This window comes from Ochotona princeps, chromosome 9 (genome assembly GCF_030435755.1).
Source record: "Ochotona princeps isolate mOchPri1 chromosome 9, mOchPri1.hap1, whole genome shotgun sequence".
Taxonomy (NCBI): Eukaryota; Metazoa; Chordata; class Mammalia; order Lagomorpha; family Ochotonidae; genus Ochotona; species Ochotona princeps.
In genome coordinates, this window is record NC_080840.1 from 34,105,463 (window position 1) to 34,130,815 (window position 25,353).

At 43.2% G+C, this 25,353-nt stretch overlaps 1 protein-coding gene across 1 annotated transcript in view; it reads left to right on the forward strand.

Annotated features, from left to right (window-relative positions):
• NIPAL2 (NIPA like domain containing 2) overlaps nucleotides 1–25,353 on the forward strand; it is an 87,941-nt gene that overhangs the window by 28,477 nt on the left and 34,111 nt on the right. Inside the window, exons 2-4 of the mRNA XM_004580626.2 lie at nucleotides 1,916–1,984; nucleotides 4,982–5,153; nucleotides 24,814–24,873. Coding sequence (XP_004580683.2) covers nucleotides 1,916–1,984; nucleotides 4,982–5,153; nucleotides 24,814–24,873 — 301 coding nt within the window. The remainder of the gene's footprint in view (nucleotides 1–1,915; nucleotides 1,985–4,981; nucleotides 5,154–24,813; nucleotides 24,874–25,353) is intronic.

Here is a 25,353-nt window from a genome sequence, read left to right on the forward strand (position 1 = left end):
AATTAAGCCAAACATAGAGAGCTAGACAGAACATGATTTCACTACTGGAAGTAGAAGCTAAAAAAAGAATTGTGGTTTCCAGAGACTGAGAAGGGGATTAGAGGGAGGAGGACTCAGAAAGGTTGTTTGGTGGGTCCTGGGTTACAGCCAGATAGGAGTAAGACGTTTTGGGATTCTAGTGACTACAAGAGAAGAATAGATAAAGTTAGTGTGTTTCTCCATTTAAAAAAGCGAAGATAAATTAAGGCGAACATGTGGTATCTAACCCTTTGGGATTGGCTCATTTCCCTTAGCATTATGGTTTCCAGTTTGGCCCATTTGGCCACAAAGAACTGCATTTTGTTTTTTTTAATAGCTGAGTAGTATTCCATGGAGTAGATGAACCATAGCTTTCTTATCCAATCCTCTGTTGATGGGCATTTTGTTTGTTTCCATGTTTTTGCAATTACTGATTGTGCTGCTATGAACATAGGAGTGCATGTTGGTTTCTCGTAAAACAGGTGTTTTGGATATATTCCTAGGAGTGCTATTGCTGGATCATACAGTATGTCGATTTTCAGTTGTTTGAATATTCTCCATACTGATTTCCACAGAGGCTGTACCAGCCTGCATCCCCACCAGCAACATGTTATGTTATGGATGTTATGTCATATGTAGTATATAAACTAAAATGGAAATGTGAATGGGGTGGTCACAGAATGTGGTTAAGAAATCGCATTTATTTTTAACATGTTGGCTGCTCAATACTATGTCAATTAATTCCATAACGATGTTAATTGTGTAGTATATAAACTAAAATGGAAATGTGAATGGGGTGGTCACAGAATGTGGTTAAGAAATCGCATTTATTTTTAACATGTTGGCTGCTCAATACTATGTCAATTAATTCCATAACGATGTTAATTGTTGCTGATAATATGTTAGTGCTTTTATTTGATCGGGATGATACTCTGCTGGCTCTGCCCTCAGACCAGAGAGGGTCTCCCCAATAAGTAGCTGGACTTGACTGGACTATTAGATGCTGGACTCTATGCTTGGCATATGCTTGCTAAGAGGGAATCTCAACTGAACTTGAACTATGGTTACGCAACAGGGTGGTAGAACCCACCATGGGGGGAGGGTGTGGGGGAGTGGGGGGAGAATCCCAGTTCCTATGCAATTACAACACAATGTAATTAATGAATAAATTTAATAAAAAATAATAATTTCATAAAAAAATAAATAAAAAAGCGAAGATAGATTTTTGGGTGTTTTCACGATAAAGAAGCTGAACTTACTTGAATGGATAATGAATGTGCCCTGATTAGACATTACACAATGTATACATGCAATGAAATATCACATAACTGGGGACAAATTTTATGTCATATGTTTTTGTCATGAAAGAAATCTTTTTAAAAAGAAAGATTTCTGAAGAGTTTTTGCCTAATACATTCTTTTGATTGAAGCTGAGGAGTCATGGATAAAAAACTTGCTCCAGGTGATCCAATTAGAAAATAGCCCAACAGTAGCTGAGATTCATCCTTTCTTTCTGCTTTCATACTGTGGCCCTCCAGAATATACTAAGGGAAGATAAAATGGGTGGAAAATCTAAATATAAGTAATATGCATCTTGTGGGTAAAATAAAAACCTGATGATTATTTATTTTAGTGAATTAAGCAGATAAATGTTAGAGAATTCAATAAAAAGACCAAGTTATTTCTTTAACAAAAATTATTTTAAGTAAAATTTTAAAAATCAGTCCTAATTAAGCCATATTCATATTCCAAAGCCATTCTAGCAAATGGCCAATGACTCAAGCTGAACGATAGAATGACAGCATTAACTTGAATTTGTCATTTTTCATCCCGGGTAAATAATCTTTGAGGTACTGTATAGAAAGGATCACTTAAAGAAAACGTTTTCTTTTTACAGAGTCACCTGCTAGGAGTTGTGCTGGCCATTTTAGGAAACTTAGTGATCAGTATTTCCCTAAATATTCAGGTAAGAAAAATTTCATTTTGCTAATTCTTTCATTTGATCAGGAAATATACTATGACTTCCATAGGCCCTGGGCACTTTTGCGCATGCAACTTCTTCCTCGAAAAAAAAGAATGATATCATTGGTAGAAATGCAGATATAATCTCAGCTGGATCGCTTTCATTTCTTCTTTCTGATTTTAAAAGAAATGTTTGTTTTGGCCAGTGTTGGTGTTACGACCTCTCACCAAGGTGTGTGTTGTGTCTGATGGATAAATGGCCCTGGTTTTATTTTTAGCATTTTTACTTTTTCTTAGCCTTCACCCCTGTTGCAGTACAAATATTTTCTCAGAAGCAGTTCGTTGGACTGTAGATTTGTGGGGTTTTTCTCTCTCTCTTTAAGTCACTATCAGCAGTCAGTGTAGACTAAAGATCTTGAAGAAAGAATGTACAGTGTGAAACAGACTTGCTTACTGAACCATGGATTAGAAACCTGAAACAATTGCTGGCTTGCTAAACTGAAAAGCTGAATAAAACATTTATTTTAAACCAGATCACGAATTTGTATGGCCTGAACATGGTTTTGCATCATTACTTATGCTGGACTTGAAACCTCAAACTTGTTGATTCTCGGAGAGTGAAACTTCATCCAGAGATAGTGATAAGGAACTGAGAGCCTAAGGGAGCAGTCCTCGGGCTCCTGGCAGTCATCCTCCAAGACAGCTCTAGACGTGGCTGGGCTGTGCTGCTCTCCATTCCCTGGCTCGCCACAATCCAGCTCTGGGCACACTCTGCCATGCCACTGCCACCTGCCCCGTTCTCAGAGGCCAATGCAACAGGGTCACTTGACCTTGGACTGTGAAACTCCGGAATCATGAGGCAACTTTAGCTTCTTTTCTTCGTAAGGAATTTGTCTTGCGGTGGTCTAGGTTTAGGCCAAATATTTATTTCCTAGGTTCTTGTTTCTTACTTAAAAAGCATTTTAAATACAGGGCATCAGCATGGCTTAACCAAGTGATAAGGTTTATTCAGAGGGTGAGGAATACAGACCAACATGGGTCATGTTCCAGGAGAGTGAGCCAAAAAGCGAAAGGGTGAGGGAGAGATTGTGCCTTGTGTCCTCCTCGGAGTCCGTCTGTGGGTAGCAAGAGAACAAGCAGGTATGCCAGAGGCCAAGAGCCCGAGTGCAGGAGAGGTGAGGAGAACAGCCACCAGAGTGGACCTCTCACCAGCTTGGGCTCTTATGGGGCTTCAGAGTGGAGTGGATACACAACAATGCCACCCTCCCCTGCTGCCAGGCCCCTGTAACAAAGAGTCTGCATCCTTTTATGCACAGGTGGGCAAAAAATATTACATAGGCAGGGAGGTGTAGATTCCCAACTCGTGACCTTGACTAGCTGTCTGAGACCATATTAGTCTCAGGCATTCCATTATGGTAACAAAAAGCTGTCTGTACTTAACTAAAAAAATTTAAATCAACGAATCAGTTTGCAGCAGTCCTATTGATGCAGCCTCTATGATGATCGAACCAAGCCTGGCCTCTAGGTATCTCCCAATGTGACCTTAGAGGAATGCTTCCTGGAAAACAACTTCATATAAATTTCCGTTATTAAGAAGACATGTATTAAATACTGGAAAAGATATTAAAATAACTCATTATCCTTATGAAAACCAACTCAAGCAACACCTGAAAAAGTGAAATTACTCTCATTGCTCTGAAGTAACCACTGTTAGTTACATTTTTTTTTCTCATATCCATTTGTGTATGTAGGCAGTACACAGATACTTACATGGATGTTCCAAAATGTGTGTAAACATTTCTTATTGCAGGCAAAATTAACTTATTTGGTATTACAATAATAATGAAGATTTAAATAATTATTTTCGTATGAAGATGGATCTTGAGTGTTCTGTAGGACAGCATGTGTTCATTTTCAAGATTGCTCTACACAGCCAAATTGATGTCCATGTAGGTTGTGACATGTTACAGTCACTACATATGGTCAATATCATATACCATTAATGAGTTTGGTGAGGACTGGAAATGTATCTGATAGAGTATTTCAGTGTTTCACACTGTTCACGTTCCTTTAGTTATGTGTCAGGGGGCAAATCCTTTCCATTTGCAGTTTTATCTCTTTAAGTTACACTTTTTTATGTCTTTGCCTTTTGCAGCTGCGTTCTCTTACTCTGCTCTTTTAAGCCTTAATTTTCTTCATTTTTTTTAATCTTTCTGTGCAGAAGTTTTCTTTAACACAGTGAAATTTAACAGTCATTGTTTCTCTGGCTTAAGGAATTTGGTACCATTGTTAGAAAGATGTTCTGTATGTTTTCAGTGTTTGCTGTTTTCCTCTTGTATTTTATTAACTTGTTTCAGAAAAGAATGCAAGTAATTTCAGATTGCATGTATGTCTCACATGGAAACATGTTATCATTAAAAATAGGAAAATTGAGCTTTATCTAATGGATGGTTTTTCAGGAAACCATTTGTGTATTTAGAAATACATGCTTACAGATATATGTCAGAGTACCCCCACGGGTTTGCCAAAAGCATTCTTCTTTGCTGTGTTTATTGTGATATGTACTTTGACCCATAAATCTGAACCCGTTTCAAAATGTTTTACTTTAATAATTTATTATTGGTGTTTCATTAATGTTTATTTTGGCACCTGGAGTTCTTTAACAAAATTCTCAAAGAACTGTGGAGAGTGTTCTAAAAAGTCTCTAATTCCTCAATATAACGCTCATCTTTAAACATAGTAATACATGTTTTAGAGTTGTCAGGAGACCTAAGTAGCATCCATTTGTAAAAAGGCCCTTCAAAATATAAAATACTATACCCATGTAAGTCACTTCTGCCATTAATATATTTGAAACACATAGGAAACCATGAGAACTACTCTGTTAATGACCCACACATCAGCATGAAAATCATGAGGCAAAGTTAGAGGGCCCAAAATTTCAGGCACGTTTTCATCAGGTAGAAATGTTTTCTTCTTTGCATTCTGATTTTTTTTCCAGAAATACTCTCACCTGCAGTTGGCTCGGCAGGAACACCCGAAGCCGTACTTCAAGAGTGTGCTGTGGTGGGGTGGAGTGGCACTGATGGCCGTGGGAGAAACAGGAAACTTTGCAGCCTATGGATTCGCTCCTGTGACCCTCATCGCACCATTAGGCTGCATGTCTGTTACAGGTGGGCCATTTTTCTGTGCTTAGGGATCTTAAAAAATTAGAGTAACAGGTAGAAGCTATACAACTGAACCAACAAATGCTCACAAAAAGAGATTCTGTTCTGTTTCCTTAGCACGGAAACATAGAATCCTTAGGCTACTGATGTCAGTGCAAGCCTATTATGCTACCTCATTGACCACAAAAGACACTTGATTTTGTAGCCATCAAACTTGCAGGGCAAAGCCCAGCTCCAAGTGGCTGAGTCTTAATAAGTTGGCTGCATCTGCAAGTGCTAGTACTGTGCTTGTAATCACTGACAACTTACCCAAACATGCTTGTAATCAATGCTGTTTTATTTGTGTGAAACTGATACTGCTTATAGTCTTTAATGTTGTGATCTTGATTCCAAAGTTTATGTCTTTGACATCAATAATTAGATACTAGTTATACTGCATTACCAAAAGAACGTGTACTTCTACTGTACTGTGACAATTACCTACTTTCAAATTTAAACAATTTACTCAAAAAGATAAAATGAGATGTTGCATGGGAAAAAGAGCAAAATCACTCCTAAAAAGAGAGAACAAAATTTCTGAGGCCTGTTAAAATCATTAGAAATCCCTTTAGTTTTACTCTTTACCTGCTGCTATGGAAACAACATGTTTCTAAATTTCCATGAATTTAAAACTTTCGTAGAAATAGAAACAGGTTGAGAGTCATCGTTAAACAACTAGATCCAGCAGGTCTGTGACATACTCACACTTGCTGACTTTAATCCTCCTTCTAAATATGTATGAAATTCTTAAGAGAAAGCATGGATTAAACTGAAATGATACAGGTTCAAAGAGAATTTGGGGTTTTGAGGAACAGCTCCTCCTGTCTATCCATTTAAAACACCCCCATGAGGTGGATATGTAGCCTGGCCATTGAGAATCCAGTTGGAACACCTGCAGTTCACATCTGAGGACCTGCATCCCACCCTCAGCTCTGGATGCTGATGGTAGCTTCCTGCGCAGGCAGACTCTAGGAGCCATCAGGTTCCTTTTAGCCACGTGGGAGTCCTAGATTGAGTTTCTGGTTCCTGGCTTTGGGGTTTTCAGCACTGCCCCACCTGTTATGGGCATTGCAGAAGGGAAACAGTAGCTCTCAAATGAACAAATAAGTAAATAAATAAATACTTTCATCATGTACTATAATAGAATATTTAGAATATATGAAGAGGTATAGAATGTTAGGTAGTCACTTACTACATTTGACGTACCAATACAATGAACAAATGGTGTATGCTATATCTTCCATTTATTGATATAACTTGTGCATGAAAATTCTAAATTTTTTTTTCTGTTCAAAATCTAAGAAATAAAAGACAAAAGTTCCAGTTACATGGTTAACTTGGAATTCCTCCAGTTCTGAAAAATGTTATATTATTCATCAGAAAGCCTACAAATGTATTGCTTATCGTTAGTTTTGTTTTTTACTGTGATATGCAGTTTGCATGAGCTAGCTGAAGACCAAGTATCTGGCTATATGTCGGCAACGCCCGCGTCGCCGTGTACCCCGAGCGGAGCGGAGGGGCTAGGGTTACAAACAGACAACACATAAGACAACACAAGACAACACGCAGTGGGTCACTCTTGTAGACACAATGCCAAGTTTATTCCAAATATCCTTCATCTTTTACAGTCTGCTTAGTCCCTCCCAGTATTATCCCAAAGTTCAAGCAACACCTAAGCTCCCCTGGGGGCATCTTAACAAAAGGAAAGTAAAGAAGAGGGAACTTGCAGTCAAGCCAGGGGCTAAAAGCATTAGGCCAAGATTTCCCACTGTGTTACCTCTAGAAACAAGCTAAGCTTGGGAGACCGGGGCCTACAGCTATATCAGTCCATACCTGGAGGAGGGTTGAGTGGTGTAGCTTGAAATTCTCCTTTTATCTCATGTTCCCTACTCCTGGGAAGCGTTTTTCTTTCAGGAACATTTTTAGCTACCTCCCTCTCTGCCCATTTAAAGTGATTCAAAGAAGTGAATTTATAGCCCCAAACACAAATCATTTCCTACTTTGCAGTCCTCCAAGCAGTCACGTATGCTCATAAACTCCCTCCCCACAGCATCCAGAGCTGAATGTGAGGTGGGAGATGAAAAAGGACTGCTGGTGGTGGAGCAGTCTCTCTAGAACCACCCTCTCCACCCTGATGGTCTATAAAAAGATTCTAGAAACTCTTAAGGACTTGAAGGGCAAAGGGACATATTTCTAAAGCAGATGAGCTTACAGTTGTGTCTACAGATGAGGCGGGAAGAATGTCCACTTTTTTCTAAGATAAACTTATTTTTTTAATTCCCTAGTATCTCATGAAAGCTTAAAGAAATAGAGCCTCTTTTGAATTAAAAAAGATAAAGGATAAGGCAATATTGCCATGGAAATGACATATTCTTTGCTGATTTTTCTTTTATTTCTTTAATTGAAAAGACACTTAAAGTCTAGAAACTGTAGTTCTTAAGTCCAAGTGAAGGGGCGCCCATCTCCTTCCTCTCCTTAGGTGATCCAGTTCACAGCAGCCCGGGTCCTTTTTCTGTTTCTGGGAGGGAGAAGATCATAAGATCACTGATGTGTCAGAGCTCCTGCTTGGTCTGCCATCATCAACATCCCGGTTCCCTTTGTGTATTTCCATTACACAGAGGTGGATGAGTCTTTGCAAAGGAGAGGCGTGGCTGTAGAAGAAGATGCACATCCAGGACTAGTGTGCACTTGCACTGTGGATCCTGGGGATTTCAGTTTGCTCCTTACTCACATTCCCTACCTTGAACCATCTTCCTCCCAGACAAGCTAACCCCCAACAGCTTCCCTTGGAAATGCATCCTTGCAGAAGCACCCATGGATGCTCTCAAGGTTCTACACCTTGGCACAGGTTTTATGGGTGGCAGGCTTCCTGGGACCCTGGACCAGGCCCAAGCATCCCGTGATCCTATCAGAGGCAGATACGGCAAGGCCAGATCTCCAAAACCTATTAACAACAGATGCTTTTCCAGGAAGCATCTCCAGGGACAGCACTTCCTGTGGAAAATTCTCACACGCAATCACATTGTGCGTGTGAGGCTCAGCCTAGTAACCCTCCAAAACTGCGTAAGGGAAACTGTCTCATGAGGAGTAATAAGTGTGGTGCATGAGCATAGGTGGGTCTGAATGCATAGGCCTGCGACTAAATTTTTTATTAAATTTTAGCTAATGCTTAATTGCACATATTATGAGACACAGTGTGATATTTCAATACATTACGCAATGTGTATGGATTAGATCGTTGTAATTGATATATGCAATGCCTCAGACATGTATCATTTCTTTCTGTTGGGGTTTTCAAAATCTTATTAGTTGTTTTGGGGAAAAATGCAATTAAATGTTGTCAGCCATTGTTATCCTACAGGAAATTGGTTCTTCCTTCTCTCCGGCAGCACCTCTGTGCCTATTAACCATCCTCTTTCTGTGTCCCTCCCCCCAGCCCCTACTTCTGATAACTAATTTTTTTTTTTTGTTGGTTACATTGCATTATGTGACACAGTTTAATAGGCAGTGGGATTCCCCCCACCCCTCCCCAAACCCCCCAGCCTCTCCCCCATGGTGGACTCCTCCACCCTGTTGCGTTACCACAGTTCAAATTCAGCTGAGATTCTTTCATTGGAAGCATCTTGATAACTATTTATGCTCTACTTTCATGATGACAACTCTTTTCAGTTTCCATGTGAGAGTGTGGACAAGTGGTACTTACCTGCCTGGGCCTGACTTATTTCACTTAACCTGAATGGCTACAAATGAAAAATTTCATTTCTTTTTATGGCCTGCTAATATTCCACTGGATATATATATATATATATATATATATATATATATATATATATATGTATCTCCCATTTTTTTAATCCACTCATCTGTCAGTAGACACCAAGATTGGTGTGGTTTTTTGGCTATTGTGACTGGCACTACCCTAAGTGGGAATGCAGGGACCTCATTGATGCACTGTGGTTTCCTTTCCTTCCTGAGTCCAGCTTTTCAAGAATGTGAGAGGCCCCATATGATTGTTTCTTCTTTCAATTTCATTGTATTTCTTGTCTCTTGCTGAGGTTTCTGTGAATGAATAATAGGAATAAAAATTATTCAGACCAAAATGCTGCTTATACCAGCAGCGAGGTTACTTCTGGATGTTTATTGTTGTTGATGTTCCATTCATAAAGTTCGACGGCTTTGAGTGTTTTCTAGAACCTAGACAGTGTATCAGCTCCAATGTCAGGACAATAGAATGGTCAAAGGCCCAAGCTCTAGGGGGACACTGCCAGGGTTCAAACCTCGCTCTCAGCACTGGTGAGCTCTTTTACCATGAGCAAGCTTTTTACATTAATCTGTACCTCATATCCATAACCTGTAAAATGGGAATAAAAATTGTTGCTAACCAGAGGTGGTGGTGTGTTTAGAACTGAGTAAATACAAATACCCAAAAACAAGAAGGGTATATAGTATTGTGTTAGATACAATAATAGTGCCTGTTATTGTCTCCATGGCTTATCATTGTTTCATAGGAACAAAGTGTATTGTTCTTTTTTATTATTAATTATATTTATTTTTATGATAGCTGATTAGGGTGATAAGGGTCAAGGGCTATAGAAACATGGGTGAGATCACCATTTCTACATTCTTTTTTTTTTCCTTCCTGTATCTGGGGGAAAGGTGGGGGACAAGCAGAGCAGCCACACCCAGCTTCCCAAACGCCTCTGCACCCTGGGATGGAGGACAGCCACCTGACACCACCCCAGGGTCCGCAATCAAGGGCATTCTCTGAGGATCCTACTCGAGAGGTTTCGATAGTTCAAGAGTTCTGAATCACTGCTGATTTTGCCACTCCAAGCACAATGAAATCACTCCAGAATCCATTGTTGATATAGTCCACCTTAGAGTCTCTGTTTGCCCATATATTCACTACCAACACATGGCTAGAGTAGTTGATCCATTTGTTCTGTCCTCTGTCATGGTACCATGTGTCCTCTGCAGGCTCCAATGTACTGCCATGTCCTCCATATTCTCCTGGATATGCAGTCCACTGCTCTGTCTGAGCCACTGAGGAGGCCCAGCTCTGACTCATGCACTCCACGGTCAGACCATGGAACCCGCAATTCTCTTCTTGGATAGGATTCTGAGTCCAGCAATTCAGGTAGGGGGATCCCCAAAGAAACTTCATCTAAGGTGATCCCAGACCTGATTCTTGTGTGTGCATGTCAATACAGGGTTTTGCAGTCTGTCGCCCCAGTCAGCTTATGGATATGCTGGTAGTTGCAATTGCTGGATCAGTTCTGCCTCCAGCCCTGTCTTCTACACAAACCAATGAATGTTGGAACCCAACTCACTCCTTCGTACCACATACTCGGCCCTCACGCAAACCAGTGGGAGCTGCAGCCTAGTTGCAGCAACTCACAATAACCTCCACCAGGCCCACGCCCTGCCCTGGTTCCCATGCCTGCCAGTATGTGCAGCAGACTGGTCCAGTCTGTCCCATACTCTGTCCCAGCTCTCACACATGTCAATGGACATTGAAGCTTAATTCAATCCAACCAGCCCCACTATCCAGCTGACACACGTGCCAGCAGGTGCCACGATGTTTAGCCATGCCTGCCCCAGTCCTGGTTCTCATGCTCACCAGTGGAAGTGGCAATCCAGGAGGGCCCAGTGTTTCCCTAATGGGTCCATTCCCAGTCCCAGATCCTGCATTCTCCAGCTGGTTCTGCAGGTTAACTTGACAGAATTAGCCTCATGTACCAGCATCTGCCAGCTGATGCTGCAGCAATGCCCAGCACCCACTCTGACTTATGTATGCACCAATAGGAATAGTCAGCCCAGCCCAGCCTCTCCCCAATCCAGCTCACATAAGGCCAACAGGTGCTACACCCTTGCCTGGTCTGATCTGCCCCATCCCAACCCCTGCTCTGCAGTGGGAGCAGTGGTTCAGCAGAGGAACCCCATGCAGCCCCCTACCAGCTTTGCCCCCTCCCTCCCTGGTTCTCATGTGTGCTGGTTGCGTGCTTTGGCCCAGTCTGGCATGGTCCATCTCACCTCAGCATTTGTCACTGCGTGCTATAGCCTGGTTGGGCCTAGCCCACCCCCAATTCCAGTTAATGCTGGTGGGGGTTTCAGCTTAGCTCAACCCAGCCCCCACTCCCAGCCCTCATGTTAACTGGCAGTTCTAGCCCTCATGTGAACTGGCATGTGTTACGATCATACCTGGCCCAACCCACACTCTATTGTGTTGCTTGGATTCGTCAGCAGGTAATGTGATCTGATCCAGCCTGGCTCACCCCCAACCTGCGCCAAATGTATGCTGGTGGGTACTGTTCCCTGGCTTGGCCTGGGCTGCTCCCTGTTGTGGTTCTTGCGCTCACCTGCAGAGACTGTGTCCCAACAGAGGAGTTTCCCAAGCTCCTCCATCAGAACCGTTCCCAATGCCAGATCTTGCACATACCAGTGGGTCCATTGGCCAGCCCTACTTAGTCCACCTCCTATCCTAGCAGGAACAGTGACCTTTCCTGACTGGCCTTCAACCCATTCTGGTTGTTATTGTTGGGTGTTACAGCCCAGCCAAGCCTGGTCCACACCCAGACACAGCTCAAACCTGGCTCAGCAAGGGCAAAAACCTAGCCTAGCCTAGCCTATACCCACTCTGGTTCTCACGAGCACCAGTGGGTGCTACACTCTAGCCCAGCCTGGCGCATCCCAGACCCAATCCACACTTGTGCCAAGGGAGACTACAGTCATTTCCAGACCAGAATGCAGCACTCACTCCAGCCTCTGTGCTCACCAGTGGGAACCAGAACCCAGCCAGGGCATCCCCTCTGCTCCCTAACCAGACCTATTCCCAGCCATAGATCTTGCATGTGCCAGTGGTTTCTCTGACCCAGCTTGGCATAGTTCCTCACTGTCAGGACCTTTGCCTTTGGATGCTGTAGCCTGGCCTAACCGGCCGGCCTGCTCCCAGCCCCAACTCCCACTGGCAGGTGCTGGAACCTGGTCCTGCTCATGCAAACCGGTAGGTGTGACGGCCTAGCCTGTCAAAATCTGCGCTCCAGCCTGATTTCTGTACTTGACGGTGAACTAAGGTTTGCTCAATCCTGCCTGGTCCCCCCACCTTCCAAAACCAACCCACGCATTAGCCAACAGTTGCTGCTACCTTGCCTAGCTTACCCGCCCCCCAGGCCTGAATTATGTGCTCACCAGTGGGAGCTACGACCCACTAGGGGAGTTTCCCACGTTCCCCCATTGGGCCCACTCCCAGACCCAGATCTCATGCATGCCAGCAGGTGTTAAGCCCTTGCCTGGCATAGCCTGCCCCTTCATCTTGACCTTGTATGAGCTGGCAAATGTTGCTGCCCATCCCACCCCACATCATGTTTTAGGATACATATGCAGATGCTGCAGCCTAGATCTGCCCAGACTATTCTCAGTTCTGTACCCATGAGTGATGGCAGGTTCCATGGTCACACCTAGCTCAGCCCATCCCATACCAACTCTAGAGCTAACCAGTGTGCCTTGCATTTCCTCAGGGTTGAGCCCACATATTCCCCATAGAATCTACCCCTGGACCTGGTTCTCTCACATGCTGATTAGTGTCATGGCCCTGCCTAATGTGACCCATTTCCTGTTCCAACACTTAGTCAGGCACTAGGATCTAGCCCTACTAGTCAGGTCCCCAACCATAGCTTCACATGGACTGGCATGTGGTAGTCAGCAATGCTCCATACCAACAAGCCCTACTCAGGATTCCAAGATCTTTTGGTCTCACTCCTCCAAACCATCAGGTCTCGGTCCCCTAGCCTACCTGTAAGCACAGTGGCCCTGTTGTTGGGAGACCCTCAGGATTCATTCCTCACCTATACGCACAGTGGCCTTATCCATGAATGTCTCTAGGCAGTAATTTCACACCCCAAAGACCCCAGAGCTCACTGCCGGGCAGCCAGTGGGCAGAGGCTGGCACTGGTTGGCACTCTGGCTGCCCCAAGCCCAAGACAGATTGGCAGCGGTGGCTGGGGCTAGGGCCCCAAGTGTTAAGTCCAACCTGGCTCAGGTATCCCCAGGAGCCCCCACGCTGCTGGGAGCTCCCTCCACCCAAGCGCCAAGGTCGAACTCCATGTATTATTCTTTATAATGGAGTTTGCCTCCATTCTTCCAGTGATAGCTGGTGGGTAAGCTCTGTGAAACAGAAGATCTAACTCAAGAAATGCTCTTGATTGTTCTGATCCATGCAATTGTTAATTTTTAGAGAACAGAAAAGAAGGTTCCTCACTGCTCATTTGTCCAGCCAATTAAGCAGCAGTTCCCCTCCAACTCCTCCAGATATTCCCTTCCAAAACATGTTGGGAAATGCCAGAATTTCCAAATAGCATACCAGGACAGAGCACATTTTCAAAGACAGATGAGGAGCCGGTCAGAGGATAAGTGTAGCCATCTAGTTGTGAGTGCATCTTTTCCAGTCTTCTAGTCCTGGCTTCCTAGCAGCTTTGTTCTCTTGCTAACCAACTGCAGAGAAGCTAACCGACAAATTCCATTCAGGTCTTACAATCTGAGAACATGTTTCCTGGGAAACTATTTATGACACCAGAAATCCAATGAAAATAAATTCTATGGTGTTTGTAATAAAACTTGTAACTGCTGCTAACCCTTATCTCTTGTCAGCCTTCTTCCTCAGGAGGCCTCTCCTGGCCTTGAGACTAAACGGTTTATTTGCTCTGCTTCTTTACACACCTTTAGGGGACGTAAGAAAGCATACCTTGCTTAAGATACTTGGTTTGTGGTTCATCTGTCAATTATCAGGTATTCCAACTGGTGCAAGCAAGACCCTCAGTAGACTGTCCTGAGAGATACGCATACCCACCAGTGGTAGGCGCTGTCTCAGCGGTGATGTCTATACTGCTCAACTCAGCAACTGCACAGGGCAATCCGGACCCACCCTTTCCCTTTGTCATCTCTCACACTCAGCATGTCCTGGCTAATGTCTGTCTTCACCTTTCAGCAAGGCCCAGGACCCCGGCAGCCATAGGCATCTCATTGCTAGCTATCTGGGAGTCCTTCGCACAAGGAGATCAGCAATACAGCGTGTAGAGTTGAGTTGGAATCTGACACGATGAGGCTAGGACGTTCTGTTCTGGGGTGGTAGAAGAGAAAAACACATGCTTAAAAGATTTCAGTGCCTGCTGGAGCGCAGCGGTTGGACGTTTCATCTCAAGACACTCCTGTGGATACTTGGAGGCTTCTAAGCCTGTCCTTGGGCAGCTCAGTTGGATGATTTGCTCAGCGACAAAGTGTGACTTCGCATTTAATGTTTGCCTTTGTCTATTTACCCCAACTGTTACCATTTAAAAGAAGGAAGTTGTCAATAATCCCAAGAACTCAAGTCACATGGAATTAAGGAGCTTCAAGGTGTCAAACTAAGTTGTCTGGCGGGTTGGCAAGGGGGTGGGATGTGGAGAGAAATCGCTGCAGGGCACAGAGGAAGGGAGGGAGAATTGGAAGCACCCATAACATTCTTCAGCTTTACATTTCTGAGAATACTGCTTTAAAGGAACAAGGAAAGAGCTTTTACCCCCAGCCAAATCCAGAAATGCTTTTGAGGAGGTGGTTAGATTCAAACAAAAGAAAACAACAGTGTTGACGGCCTGGCACAAAGGATCATTTGGCTGATTGTCCCTTTGCAAGTGCCTGGATCCCTCCCTCCCTCCCCCAGTGTGGGTGCTGCTTCATGTCCCAGATGCTCCACTTCCCATCCAGCTCCCTGCTGGTGACCTGGGACAGCAGGAGAGGACGGCCCAAAGCCTTGGGACCCTGCACCCGTGTGGGAGACGCAGAAGAAGCTCCTGGTTTCAGCTCAGTTCTGGCAATCTGCTTTTCCAATAAAAATAAGTAAATCTTAAATAAATTAAAAATAAAAGAAACCAATGTTGAGTGTACATCCCCTATGCCAGGTGCTGTGGGAGACACAGAAACTTGTTTCCTGACTTCTGCACTACCCAGCTGAATTGAAATAAGTAGATTGAATTTAAGAGGAAATTCTATGAAATTATATTAGAGTTTTATATGGAAAGATAAAATTCATAGCAGCAAGAGTTCCTTGATCCTAGAATAGTTTCCTTGGAGACACCGTCCCCCTATTTATCGGGCTAATTTGGATATAGGGAGGAAAACTAATTGCACGGAGAAAATGACAAGAGATGTGTGATGGATAAGTCTTTTCCACTCTGCTTTTCACTAATATGCTGGCTTTTGCTTAAGTTAAAGCCCATGATATGGAATATATGTTTTCTGTATTCCTTCTGTGCCCTTCTGAAGATGTAGGCTGAAGTGTGTCTGTAATCCATTAGAAGGATGGTCACAGTGTAGCCAGAAAACCCTAGTGAGCGAAATCTTCTGGAATTCCGAAGAAGTCATGTCAAGGAGAAACTTGGGTCTCCAAGAGTTTTATTAGAAACAAATAAAACATGAACGGCCCAGGAGCAAGTGACCTGTAGCCATGCACAAAGCTGACTGCCACGAGTTCTCTGTCCTGGGAAACAGCATGTCTGGTGATGACCTGGCTCAAGTCACTGAACCTTCTAGACTCTCCCAGATGCTAGGAGCAGTGGCACTTCATGTGGACATCAGTGTTCATGCTTAAGATATGCAAAAGCTAATCCCTCCTAAGTGGCTGGCAAAGTCATCTGCTTCAGCGCATTTGTCCAAAACCTGCCTACAAGGTGAGACTAAAACTCCACTGTCGTCATTTTATGTTTGCTCATGCACTCTCAATGGAAAGCATTCTGAAAGCTTAAAAGCTTGAATCCGAGGCATCTTTCCCACCCATCCTTATGAAGAGAAATGGCTAATGTTGAAGTAATGCATGGTTAAATTAATAATACAGAATTCATCTTGTACATGGTAGTATTTTTACTTTTTTTTTTGGAGTCTTTTCAAGTTTAATCATTAGTACATGCCAAGGAAGATGTAAAACAGAAAGGATGGTTGTTCTTAATCTAGGTAAATTTCCTGATTCGAAATTATGCTAATTGTCTCTGAACAACAGTTATGCCTTCATTATCTTCCATAATGACAACAACAATTGTTTCCATCAGTGTGAGTTACTTGATGCATTTGTCCTGCCAACATGGATGGCAGGGAAACTTCTCTCTCCAGGAGAATATATTTTTCAAACTGTCACATCCTCCAACATTCAAGTCCTAGCTCCATGCAGTACATTGCAGTTGACATACTTCTTCCCTGAGCATTCTGCAGCTCCCAGGGAATGACAGGCTCAGCATGGCTGGAGTTGATGTGAGGTTCTTGGAGGCCACCCCGTGTTTGAAGCCCAATGGTGACTGGCGTGCATGTGCTCCTGTGGTTTGCTCTTCAGCAGTTCAGTAAAGTTACCGTTAGAAGTGGTCAGGAACCACAAGCCAGATATTTACATGTGAAGTTCTGTTTGTAGCATTATTATGTAAATATGTTCCTTTCATGTCATGGTTGGTTTGTGCATATATCTATATATCTCTATATGTCTATATATCCAGATATAGAGATATATAGATATATGGAAGTTCTTTTATTTCACTTCCTTATGTTAAGTACATACACCCTGGTTTCTCCTCGGACTGTCAAAGTCACACAGTTAATTGAATGTCCAATTTTCATTTCTAGACTAGATCAAATTTCACATTGGTTAGTTCAGAGTGGGCTACTGCTGTATTTTGTTTGGTTCAAACAATGTTTTTTAAAACATGTGTTTAAGAATTAAACTCTCTCTCTCTCTCTCTCTCTCTCTCACACACACACACACATGCAAATGGATTGTTTTAAAGAATCAGATTTGGTAGCCGTGGATTTGCAGGCAGCTAGAGCTGAACTGTGACTGCCTCTGTTTGTGGATCTTCATATGGCCCCACAGCCCCAAATCCTGGCAACCAATCCCACTCCTCACCCCACCTCTTCATTGAGGACAACGAAAATGGACCCTAAAGGCAATTGAGTCTGTAGTCCACAGACACAGCCTTCCTCTTTCCAACCAAATCAGACAACAGCATATCCACGATCCCATCTGAGTAAAGCATCATTGTTTGAACTGTGGGTTACATTTGTCTTTACAAAATGGACATAAAGGGTAGGAAGGTAGAAAATGAAGAGCAATAAATGAAAGTAGATAATATTCACTTAACATAGCCATGACATATACTTTTAATATTAACTCCTTTCTACGCTGTCAAACCTTTCGTCAAGAATCATCACAGAGCACCAAGCACACATACATGTTAATGTAACAGGTGGGAAAAGCAATGTCCATTTAACAATTGTCCTGTAGATACAAAGATCTAAACTAACTTGTTTAAATCTGCCTGTGGGTTGTTTTGTTTGTTTGTTTGTTTAATCATTATTCCCCATGATACAGTTTTGTATAGGAATTCTTCCCTCCCTTTCTTCTTCCTCCCTCCCCACTTTCCCCCGTATTATCACAGTAGTATAAGTCCACGGGTAACATCCACAAGTTAAACTTTCTGCTATTTCAGTGTATCATGGCATGGTGGGTATACAGCCTGTGGATTTAACTGCTAACACAATAGGAACTGCACTTCTCGTTTGCTATCTCCCATCAATAGCAATTGCAGGAGACCCAAGTCAGGTCTATCAGCCTTTTTAAACCAGCATGCCCCAACCTAATTCATACTTACTCTCTCCTTCCCTCTCTCATGACCAGTGGTGGGTCTTAGAGCATCAACTGTCAACCACACTGAGCTACATGCCCAGTCGCACCCTCTGAGGCTTGTTGACAATGTGATGTCAGAGAGGACGTGACTGTGACTGAAGGGCAAACTTCAGGGGTAAACCAGGAAGCACAGGGGCCCAGGCCCACCCTGGGACTTACTTTAGAGGAAACCATGGGAAACTTGCATGACCTTGATCTGGTTTCTGCTGGAAACCTGAATCCAAGAGCCTGCAGGTGGGTGGACATAGGCCCACCTTCACCTGGAAGAATCTCCATTCCGGTTACCAACCTGAGTGGCACTTTGCAGGGGCAGGGAACGGATGCTTCACCATGAGCGGTCAGTGTGTCAGCACTGTTGCAGAGATTCTCCCTCCCTGTTAAGCGTTAGAACTTCCAGGCCGAGGGACACAAACACCCTCCCGCGCGGAAGCCGCGTCTTGCACTGGAGACATACGGTGGCCCTGCTGTTGTTTTCTTGCCCCCGTGACTCCTACAGAACCGCCATTTGGATGTTGGTGTATTACGTTTTGCAAAAATTCTTATTTAATTTTCCTTACAAATACCCACAACAGCTGGTGCTGAGCCAGATTAGAGCCAGGAGCCCAGAACTCAATCTGTGTTTCTCATGTGAGTGGCGGGGACTCAGCCACTTGGAACGTCACCACTGCCTCCTGCAGTGTGCATTAAGGAGGAAGCTAAAATCCAGAGCAGAGCCAGGACTTGCTCCAACAGAGGATGCGGTTGTTCAAGCAGCAACCTCACCACTGTGCATAGTGCCCACTCCTGTGGATTTCCAAAGTTTAGTTACTTTTAAAATGTGAATTAACGGGCCCAGCGCAATAACATAGTGGTTAAGGTCCTCGCCTTGAACGCGCCAGGATCGCATAGGGACGCCGTTCTACTCCCAACAGCTCCACTTCCCATCCAGCTCCCTGCTTGTGGCCTGAGAAAGCAGTCGAGGACGGCCCAAAGCATTGGGACTCTGCACCCGTGTGGGAGACCTGGAGGAGGTTCCTGGCTCCTGGCTTTGGTTCGGCGCAGCTCTGGCTGTTGCAGCTGCTTGGGGAGTGAATCATCAGATGGAAGATCTTCCTCTCTGTGTCTCCTTCTCTCTGTACATCTGCCTTTCCAATAAAAATAAATAAATCTTTTAAAAAATGTTAATTAACAAATAATCATTTTACATACTTATGGGGTACAGCATGATGCTTGGATATGTGTATGCATTGTATAAAGATCAGATCAACGTGTTTAACATATTTAACACCTTATTTAATATTTTGTTTATGATAACATGTTAATCTGTTCTTTCAGCAATCTTAAAAGATATGATGTATGTATTGACTGTGTCACTATCGCATGCTATAGCTCACTCACACAAGCCCCTCCTGTCTATTGGAGATCTTATGCCTTTATATTACCTTTCACCTTTTTTACAAAAGCATATAAAGTATTGTGGTCACCATGATTCAGTGCCTGGATCTGCAGTCACCGTCTGTCATAGTGTCGTGAGCTTAACCTCGCTGAGCCACAGTTTTCTCGTGTACCAAGCAAGTAGAACAACCACTATCTCTTGGGGATGCTGGGAGGATAGCAGTTCATTATTCTGTGTCATACACTTCGTAGAATATTTCACCAGCATGTTAGAGTGTATCTTGTCACATGATAACCATCATGTAAATATAATTTTCTTACTATTAAATGCTTAACAAAGATTTCCATATTACTATATAGCTTCTCATCATTTTTATTAACTGCACAGTATTTTATCACAATTGTTGGACCTTAAATTGTTCCCATTTTCTGCTATGAAAAATAATTTTGCAGTGGACACTGGGTAGGTTTGAGTCTCCATCCTAGGACAGATTCCCAGGAGAGGACTGTCTAATGGTTTGATGAGGGTTTGATGGCACGCTAGCTGATTATGGTGAGATCACTTTCAGGAATGGTCACATCAGTCAACAGTGACACCAGCAATGTGATGAGTTACCGATTTCACTACCTGCTTGTCATCACTTTGTCTTAAAGCTGCGTGGGGGCAATATAGTACCTGGCTTTGTCATCCCTTGCTTTGTCACCATCTGAGTTGTACCTTTCCTGTATGTTGTCCACTCTCCTTTGTGCATGACTGATGTTCTGAACCGCTCACTGGCCATGGGCCATGGGTTTCTTGCCCCAGAGTTGGGTACACCTGACTCATTGCTTCATAAGGAAAGCAAGGTGCATCAATGGTTGGCCCTTCCAGTTACAGCCGCACACACAGACCAGGGTCATCTTGAGAAAGAGAGGACTTGTTTTTTACTTCTCGGATTCTCCAGGCCACCTTGTAAAGCACCAAGGGTACAGCTTGATCTACATGGTCTTATTTCTGATGACCAGCTATTTATAATATGTTCAAGCATAATGAGTAACTGAAAGCCATGATATACATTTGCTTCATCCCACTGCTTTAAGAAATAAAATCCTTGGTAGCCCATTGGCATGTGCTGAAATCCTACAGCCTGGCACCATCGCATCCCAGCCAAGCTCATAGCTCCAGGGTTCTTCAGTGAGACCTCCTACTTTATCACCTGGAGTGATATTCTGCATAACCAACAAGCAAAGGAGTCTTCCTGTCTTGATTCCTGTCCATAATTCTACTTCAAAAAAAGGACTGGCCTGGTCCTTCTCAGCTGAGTTTTGCCCAAATGCTGATGAAACATTCAAGAACAAATTGGTGGCAGTTCAGCCCACATGAGGCCCCCTTCCACCAATTTCATCTATGGCCCCCAGGATAAGATAATTCTTTGGACAACTGCCATAGCATTACTTGCCATCAGTTGTTGCGGGGAGAAGGAACAAAACATCTTGTAAATGTTTCCCACTCATCAAGAGCAACAGTCACCACCATGGGCAGTGAGTTTTGCCTGAGAAATCCAAATGCTGACCTGACCCTTAAGTACCTAGGAGTGCACGCATCTTCCTCCTGATTTTCCTGTCCATCTTTCTGGAAAGGCCCTTAGAAATAAAGCATGGAGGTCAGTGAGCTTTCTCTGTGTCTTCCAAGGCCCACAGTTGACAAGCATGCGTGACCCAAAACATGCCTGAAAGCAAAAAAGGCCTGCCAGGCTGTGAACAGGGAAGTGAAATCAGTCATAACTATCACACATATCTACTACAAATCTGTCCAATTTTTTTAAATGATGCATTTATTTTTATTTGATAGGCAGATTGTATAGAAAGAGAAGGAGAGATAAAGGGAGAAGGGCTTCCCTCCACTGGTTCACTCCCCAAATGGCCTCAATAAGAGCTGAGCTGATCCAAACCCAGGAGCCAGGAGCCTCTTCCAGGTCTCCCATGTCGGTGCAGGGTCCCAATGCTTTGGGCCATCCTCAACTGCAGAGAGTTAGATTGGAAATGGAGAAGCTGGGACATGAACTGGCTCCCAAATGGGATACTGGCACCATAGCGCGGAGGGTTAACCTTGTTGAGCCACCACTCCAGCTCCAAATCTGTGTAATTTAAACATGAGTTCTAGACGCTTGGAAGAAGCTCCTTGCTCCTATCCTCGGATCAGCCCAGCTCCAACTGTTGCCACCATTTGGGGAGTGAATCACAGAATGAAAGATATTTCTCTCTGTCTCTCTCTTCTTCTCTCTCTGTGACCCTATATTTCCAGTAAAAATAATTAACAAAACTTGAGAAAAAGCCAACGTGAGTTCTGTTTAGTGCTTTGTACATTGAAATGCTCTGTTTTTGAAGGTTCAGTTTTACTGTGGGAATCGAGATGTAATAGTTCCCTCTCTCTTCTTGAGCTCTTCCTCAGCAGTGGTTACTGTGCTAGCACCACTCGGCAGAGTTGCATTGAACAGATCTCCAGGTGTCTGGGAGGGCTTTGGTGCATTTATTTTCTCTCACTTTAAAAATGTACGAATTATTTTAAAGTCACATGAAAGTCACTGTTACTCAGACTCGAGCTCTTTGCTCAGCACAACTTTCATTTTACTAGTTTTGCAAGATAAACAAATTACTTGTGTCTTAGTAGAATGTCCTTTTTATCATCTTACTTACTAGGTAGATAAATCTAAATCTTATTCTCTTACCTAAGAATTTTGTAGAAAAGTCCATGTTTTCTTAAAACACACAAGAAGGCAGTGGGTGAGTGTGGGAGTGCATTAGCCATCCCAATGCTTTCAGGGAGGAATAGCATATTTATGTTTCTGATCATTGTTTTAATAGCAGTTGATAGAATTTGATGCATGCAGTATATTTCAAGAAGGTTTTTTTGTTGTTGTTACCAGTAATGAAGTATTGCAGTTATTTCCTATGTAGTATTTTTCCCCTTTCTTCTGAAAGTTAAATTATTTGTGAAATTGTAGTTTAGCAACCGGGGAATGAAGTGATGCCTTTTCTCCCTCTGAGGGAGACAATGGAGTATGCCGGAAAGAGCCATGGACCTGGAATAAGGAAATATGGGTGCTGGCTGCAGCCCCAGGGTGATATGAAGTTTGTTAGAGGAATGGGTCAGTGAGCAAATAGACAAACAACCTCTCTGGACTTCCGTTTCCCAATTGCAGAGTGTAGGACCTGGAGTCGATTAGCTGTCTGTCTCTTGCTACTCTAAGTTTCCTCATTCCTTGGAAGCAGCGTCTCTCTTCAAACTGGAATCGTTTGCTGTGAAACAGTCATCTCAAGGATTGTTATAATGGGCTGCATTTGGGATGTATTAGTGTGATGACACTTGGCCCATTTTTTATTGCTAATCTATCTCTGTCCACTTGAAAACATTCCTTACCTAATTACAAAAACCAGGGATGGGATGGAGCATAGCTTACAGGGCTTTTGCTTTCTTTATATCTTTTCTAACATGTAAAATTTGTTTCCCTGAATTGTTTTGGTCTAAATCTGAAATAGAAAATTTTCCTATTTTTATGTTTGCCCTAAACTCAGTTGTTACTTTAATGAGCAACGTGTCCATTCATTAGTTTATCTACCGAAAAATCTTGCCTGAGTGTTTTAAAGCACTCAATTAAACATATGCTCCTTGAACATTTCTCACACTGTTCATCCATGTGAAACCTCCATTTGTATAAATAGCCTACCCAGGAAAAGTTTGCCAAGACAAACATCAACTTGAGTGGGAGTGAGCTAGGTTGAGGAAAAAAAGGCAAAACATGAACAGGATCTCAGTTTACCTGGAAAGGGGATTTCCAGTGGACTTGTTCTTTTATTTGGGATTTTTTAAGTTGTATTTATTATTTTTCTTACTTGAAGGGTGGAGAGAGAGAGAGATCTTCCATTTGTTGGTTCACTCCCCCCAAACATCTACACCAACCAAGCCAGCACAAGCTGAAGCCAGGAGCCCAGATCTGGCCTCTGTGCACCTGAGCCATCCGCTGCTGCCTCCCGGGGTGTGTGTTAGCAGGAAGCTGGATCTTAAACAGAGCTGGATCTTAAACAGAGCTGTGAGATTGTCCCAGGAGCTCGGATACATCTGAAGCGGCCTGTTAATGATTGCTGCACGATGCCTGCCCCTGTTATTTGGTTTTCATTAAAGTATCACAATACCAGACATGGACATATTCAAGTTAAACTGAAGCCCCTTCATATGCAGAATTCTTAATGATTTGGTACATTCTTTGTAATGAAGTCACTGAGGAAACTACATATTATTGTCATATTATTGTTTGATCTCAACTAAAGAGAAATCAAACAGCAGCTTTCTCTGATGATGTTATCATGTTGTGGTCATCTTTATTTTCTGTATTTTTACTGTAGAAAAAAATCCAGCTTCATTTTTTTTGACAAAAATATAAACTACAAATCGGATTATGCATTTAAAAAAAAAAAACAATTCAGTTTTAAATTTTCCCACAACCATCCTCCTCCCCCACCAAGCAGAACAACAGAAAGCTTCAACTGGTACCCAAGGCTGGGGCTCAGTTCTAGGGGTGAGAGGACAAAAGAGCTAAGCCATCACCTGGGACAGCTGCAGGCCTGTGACCAACAGACAGCTCCACACGCTCAGAACACATGTGCTGAACGGCTAATACATGCAAGATCCTAGCTAGCCAATGGAAATCTTGGGTATGTCTCAGAAGACAGACTTCTGAATAAAAGGAACCCCATAGTATTTGGGATGCAGACAAGCAGAGAAATCTTAAGAATCAGGAAGAAGCCACACACAGCAGTCATCACAGAGTAAGGGTAGAGTGGTCAGCCCAGCCCTGGGGAGATCCAGAGCTCGGAGTTGGTCACAAGAAGGGGGCCCTGAAACTGAACCTGAAAACCCCTCGGGGTGGGTGGGAGGCGTCTGGGCTCCGGGATTTCAGTCGCTGCCTGCAAGTCGCAGAGAAAAATGATGGTTACCTAGAAGCTATTTTGTGCACCACAGCAGAGGAGAAACTGGCCTGAGCTGGGGCGATGAAGAAATGGGTGTGGGCAGGAGAGGCCCTGAGCTGTAGGTTCGAGCCCAGCAGCTATAGGATGTAGGGTGTGAAAAAGAGAGGACACCCGTAGGAGGACCCCTGGATTATCCCCTTGGAAAGCGGAGCACTGCGGCAGGGGAATAATGACTGTGGCCTGTGGCCAGTGAGTTCAAGGCGCCTTGGAAGTTCTTCCTGTCCTTTTCCACTTCCCTTCTTTTCCCTTCCCACCTCCCCAAACCTTTCTACTCTTTCTTCCCTCCCAGTTAGTCATCCCATCCACATCTGTGACACCCTCCCAGGGGCTCTCCCAGTCACCATGCTAAGTCCACTGTGGACTGGATCAAAGTTCTGTGCGTTTTGATAACCATAGCTGCTGAGTGGCTCTGCTCAGAACACAGTTAGCCAGACATCAGATGCAAGTAACTTAATTTCTTCCAAATGGAAATATTAATATATATATATATATATAATTATGTACATATATTGTCTCAAAACTACTACTCATGCCCATTTTCCTTGATAGGTAGTGCTGCCATTTCTGTTATGTTCCTGAAAGAAAACTTGAGAGCTTCCGACTTACTAGGTGAGTAATGATTCATTTGTGTCATGACAACATTGCGTGACTAGGAAATAAATAATACCATCCATTTAAAAAAATGTGCCTTAAAAACTGGAAATGGATGACAAGTGTAAACATCATGTAGGGTGAATGTGGCTGCCTGGGCCGGCCATGTTTTCTCACAAGAAACTTCCATTTGCACTACAACCACTGCCCATGCCACTGGCCACAGTAAATGATTACTTTAGAATGTCACTGTTATTAAGGTTATGACATTTTTATGAAGGTAATAAAATTCAACAAAAACATCTGTGTTACCTAATAGGCCACTCCACTTCAAAGGACAAATTTGTTATGTTATTACATTTGTACTGCATAAAAGTGAAAACCACACACACCCAAAACTCGGATGTCCCAACTAACTGCCTAATTTGTATCTAGCTCTTTCCAACAGTAAGACAGAGAATGTCGCGCTTCGTAAATGTTATGTGGAAATGCACTTTC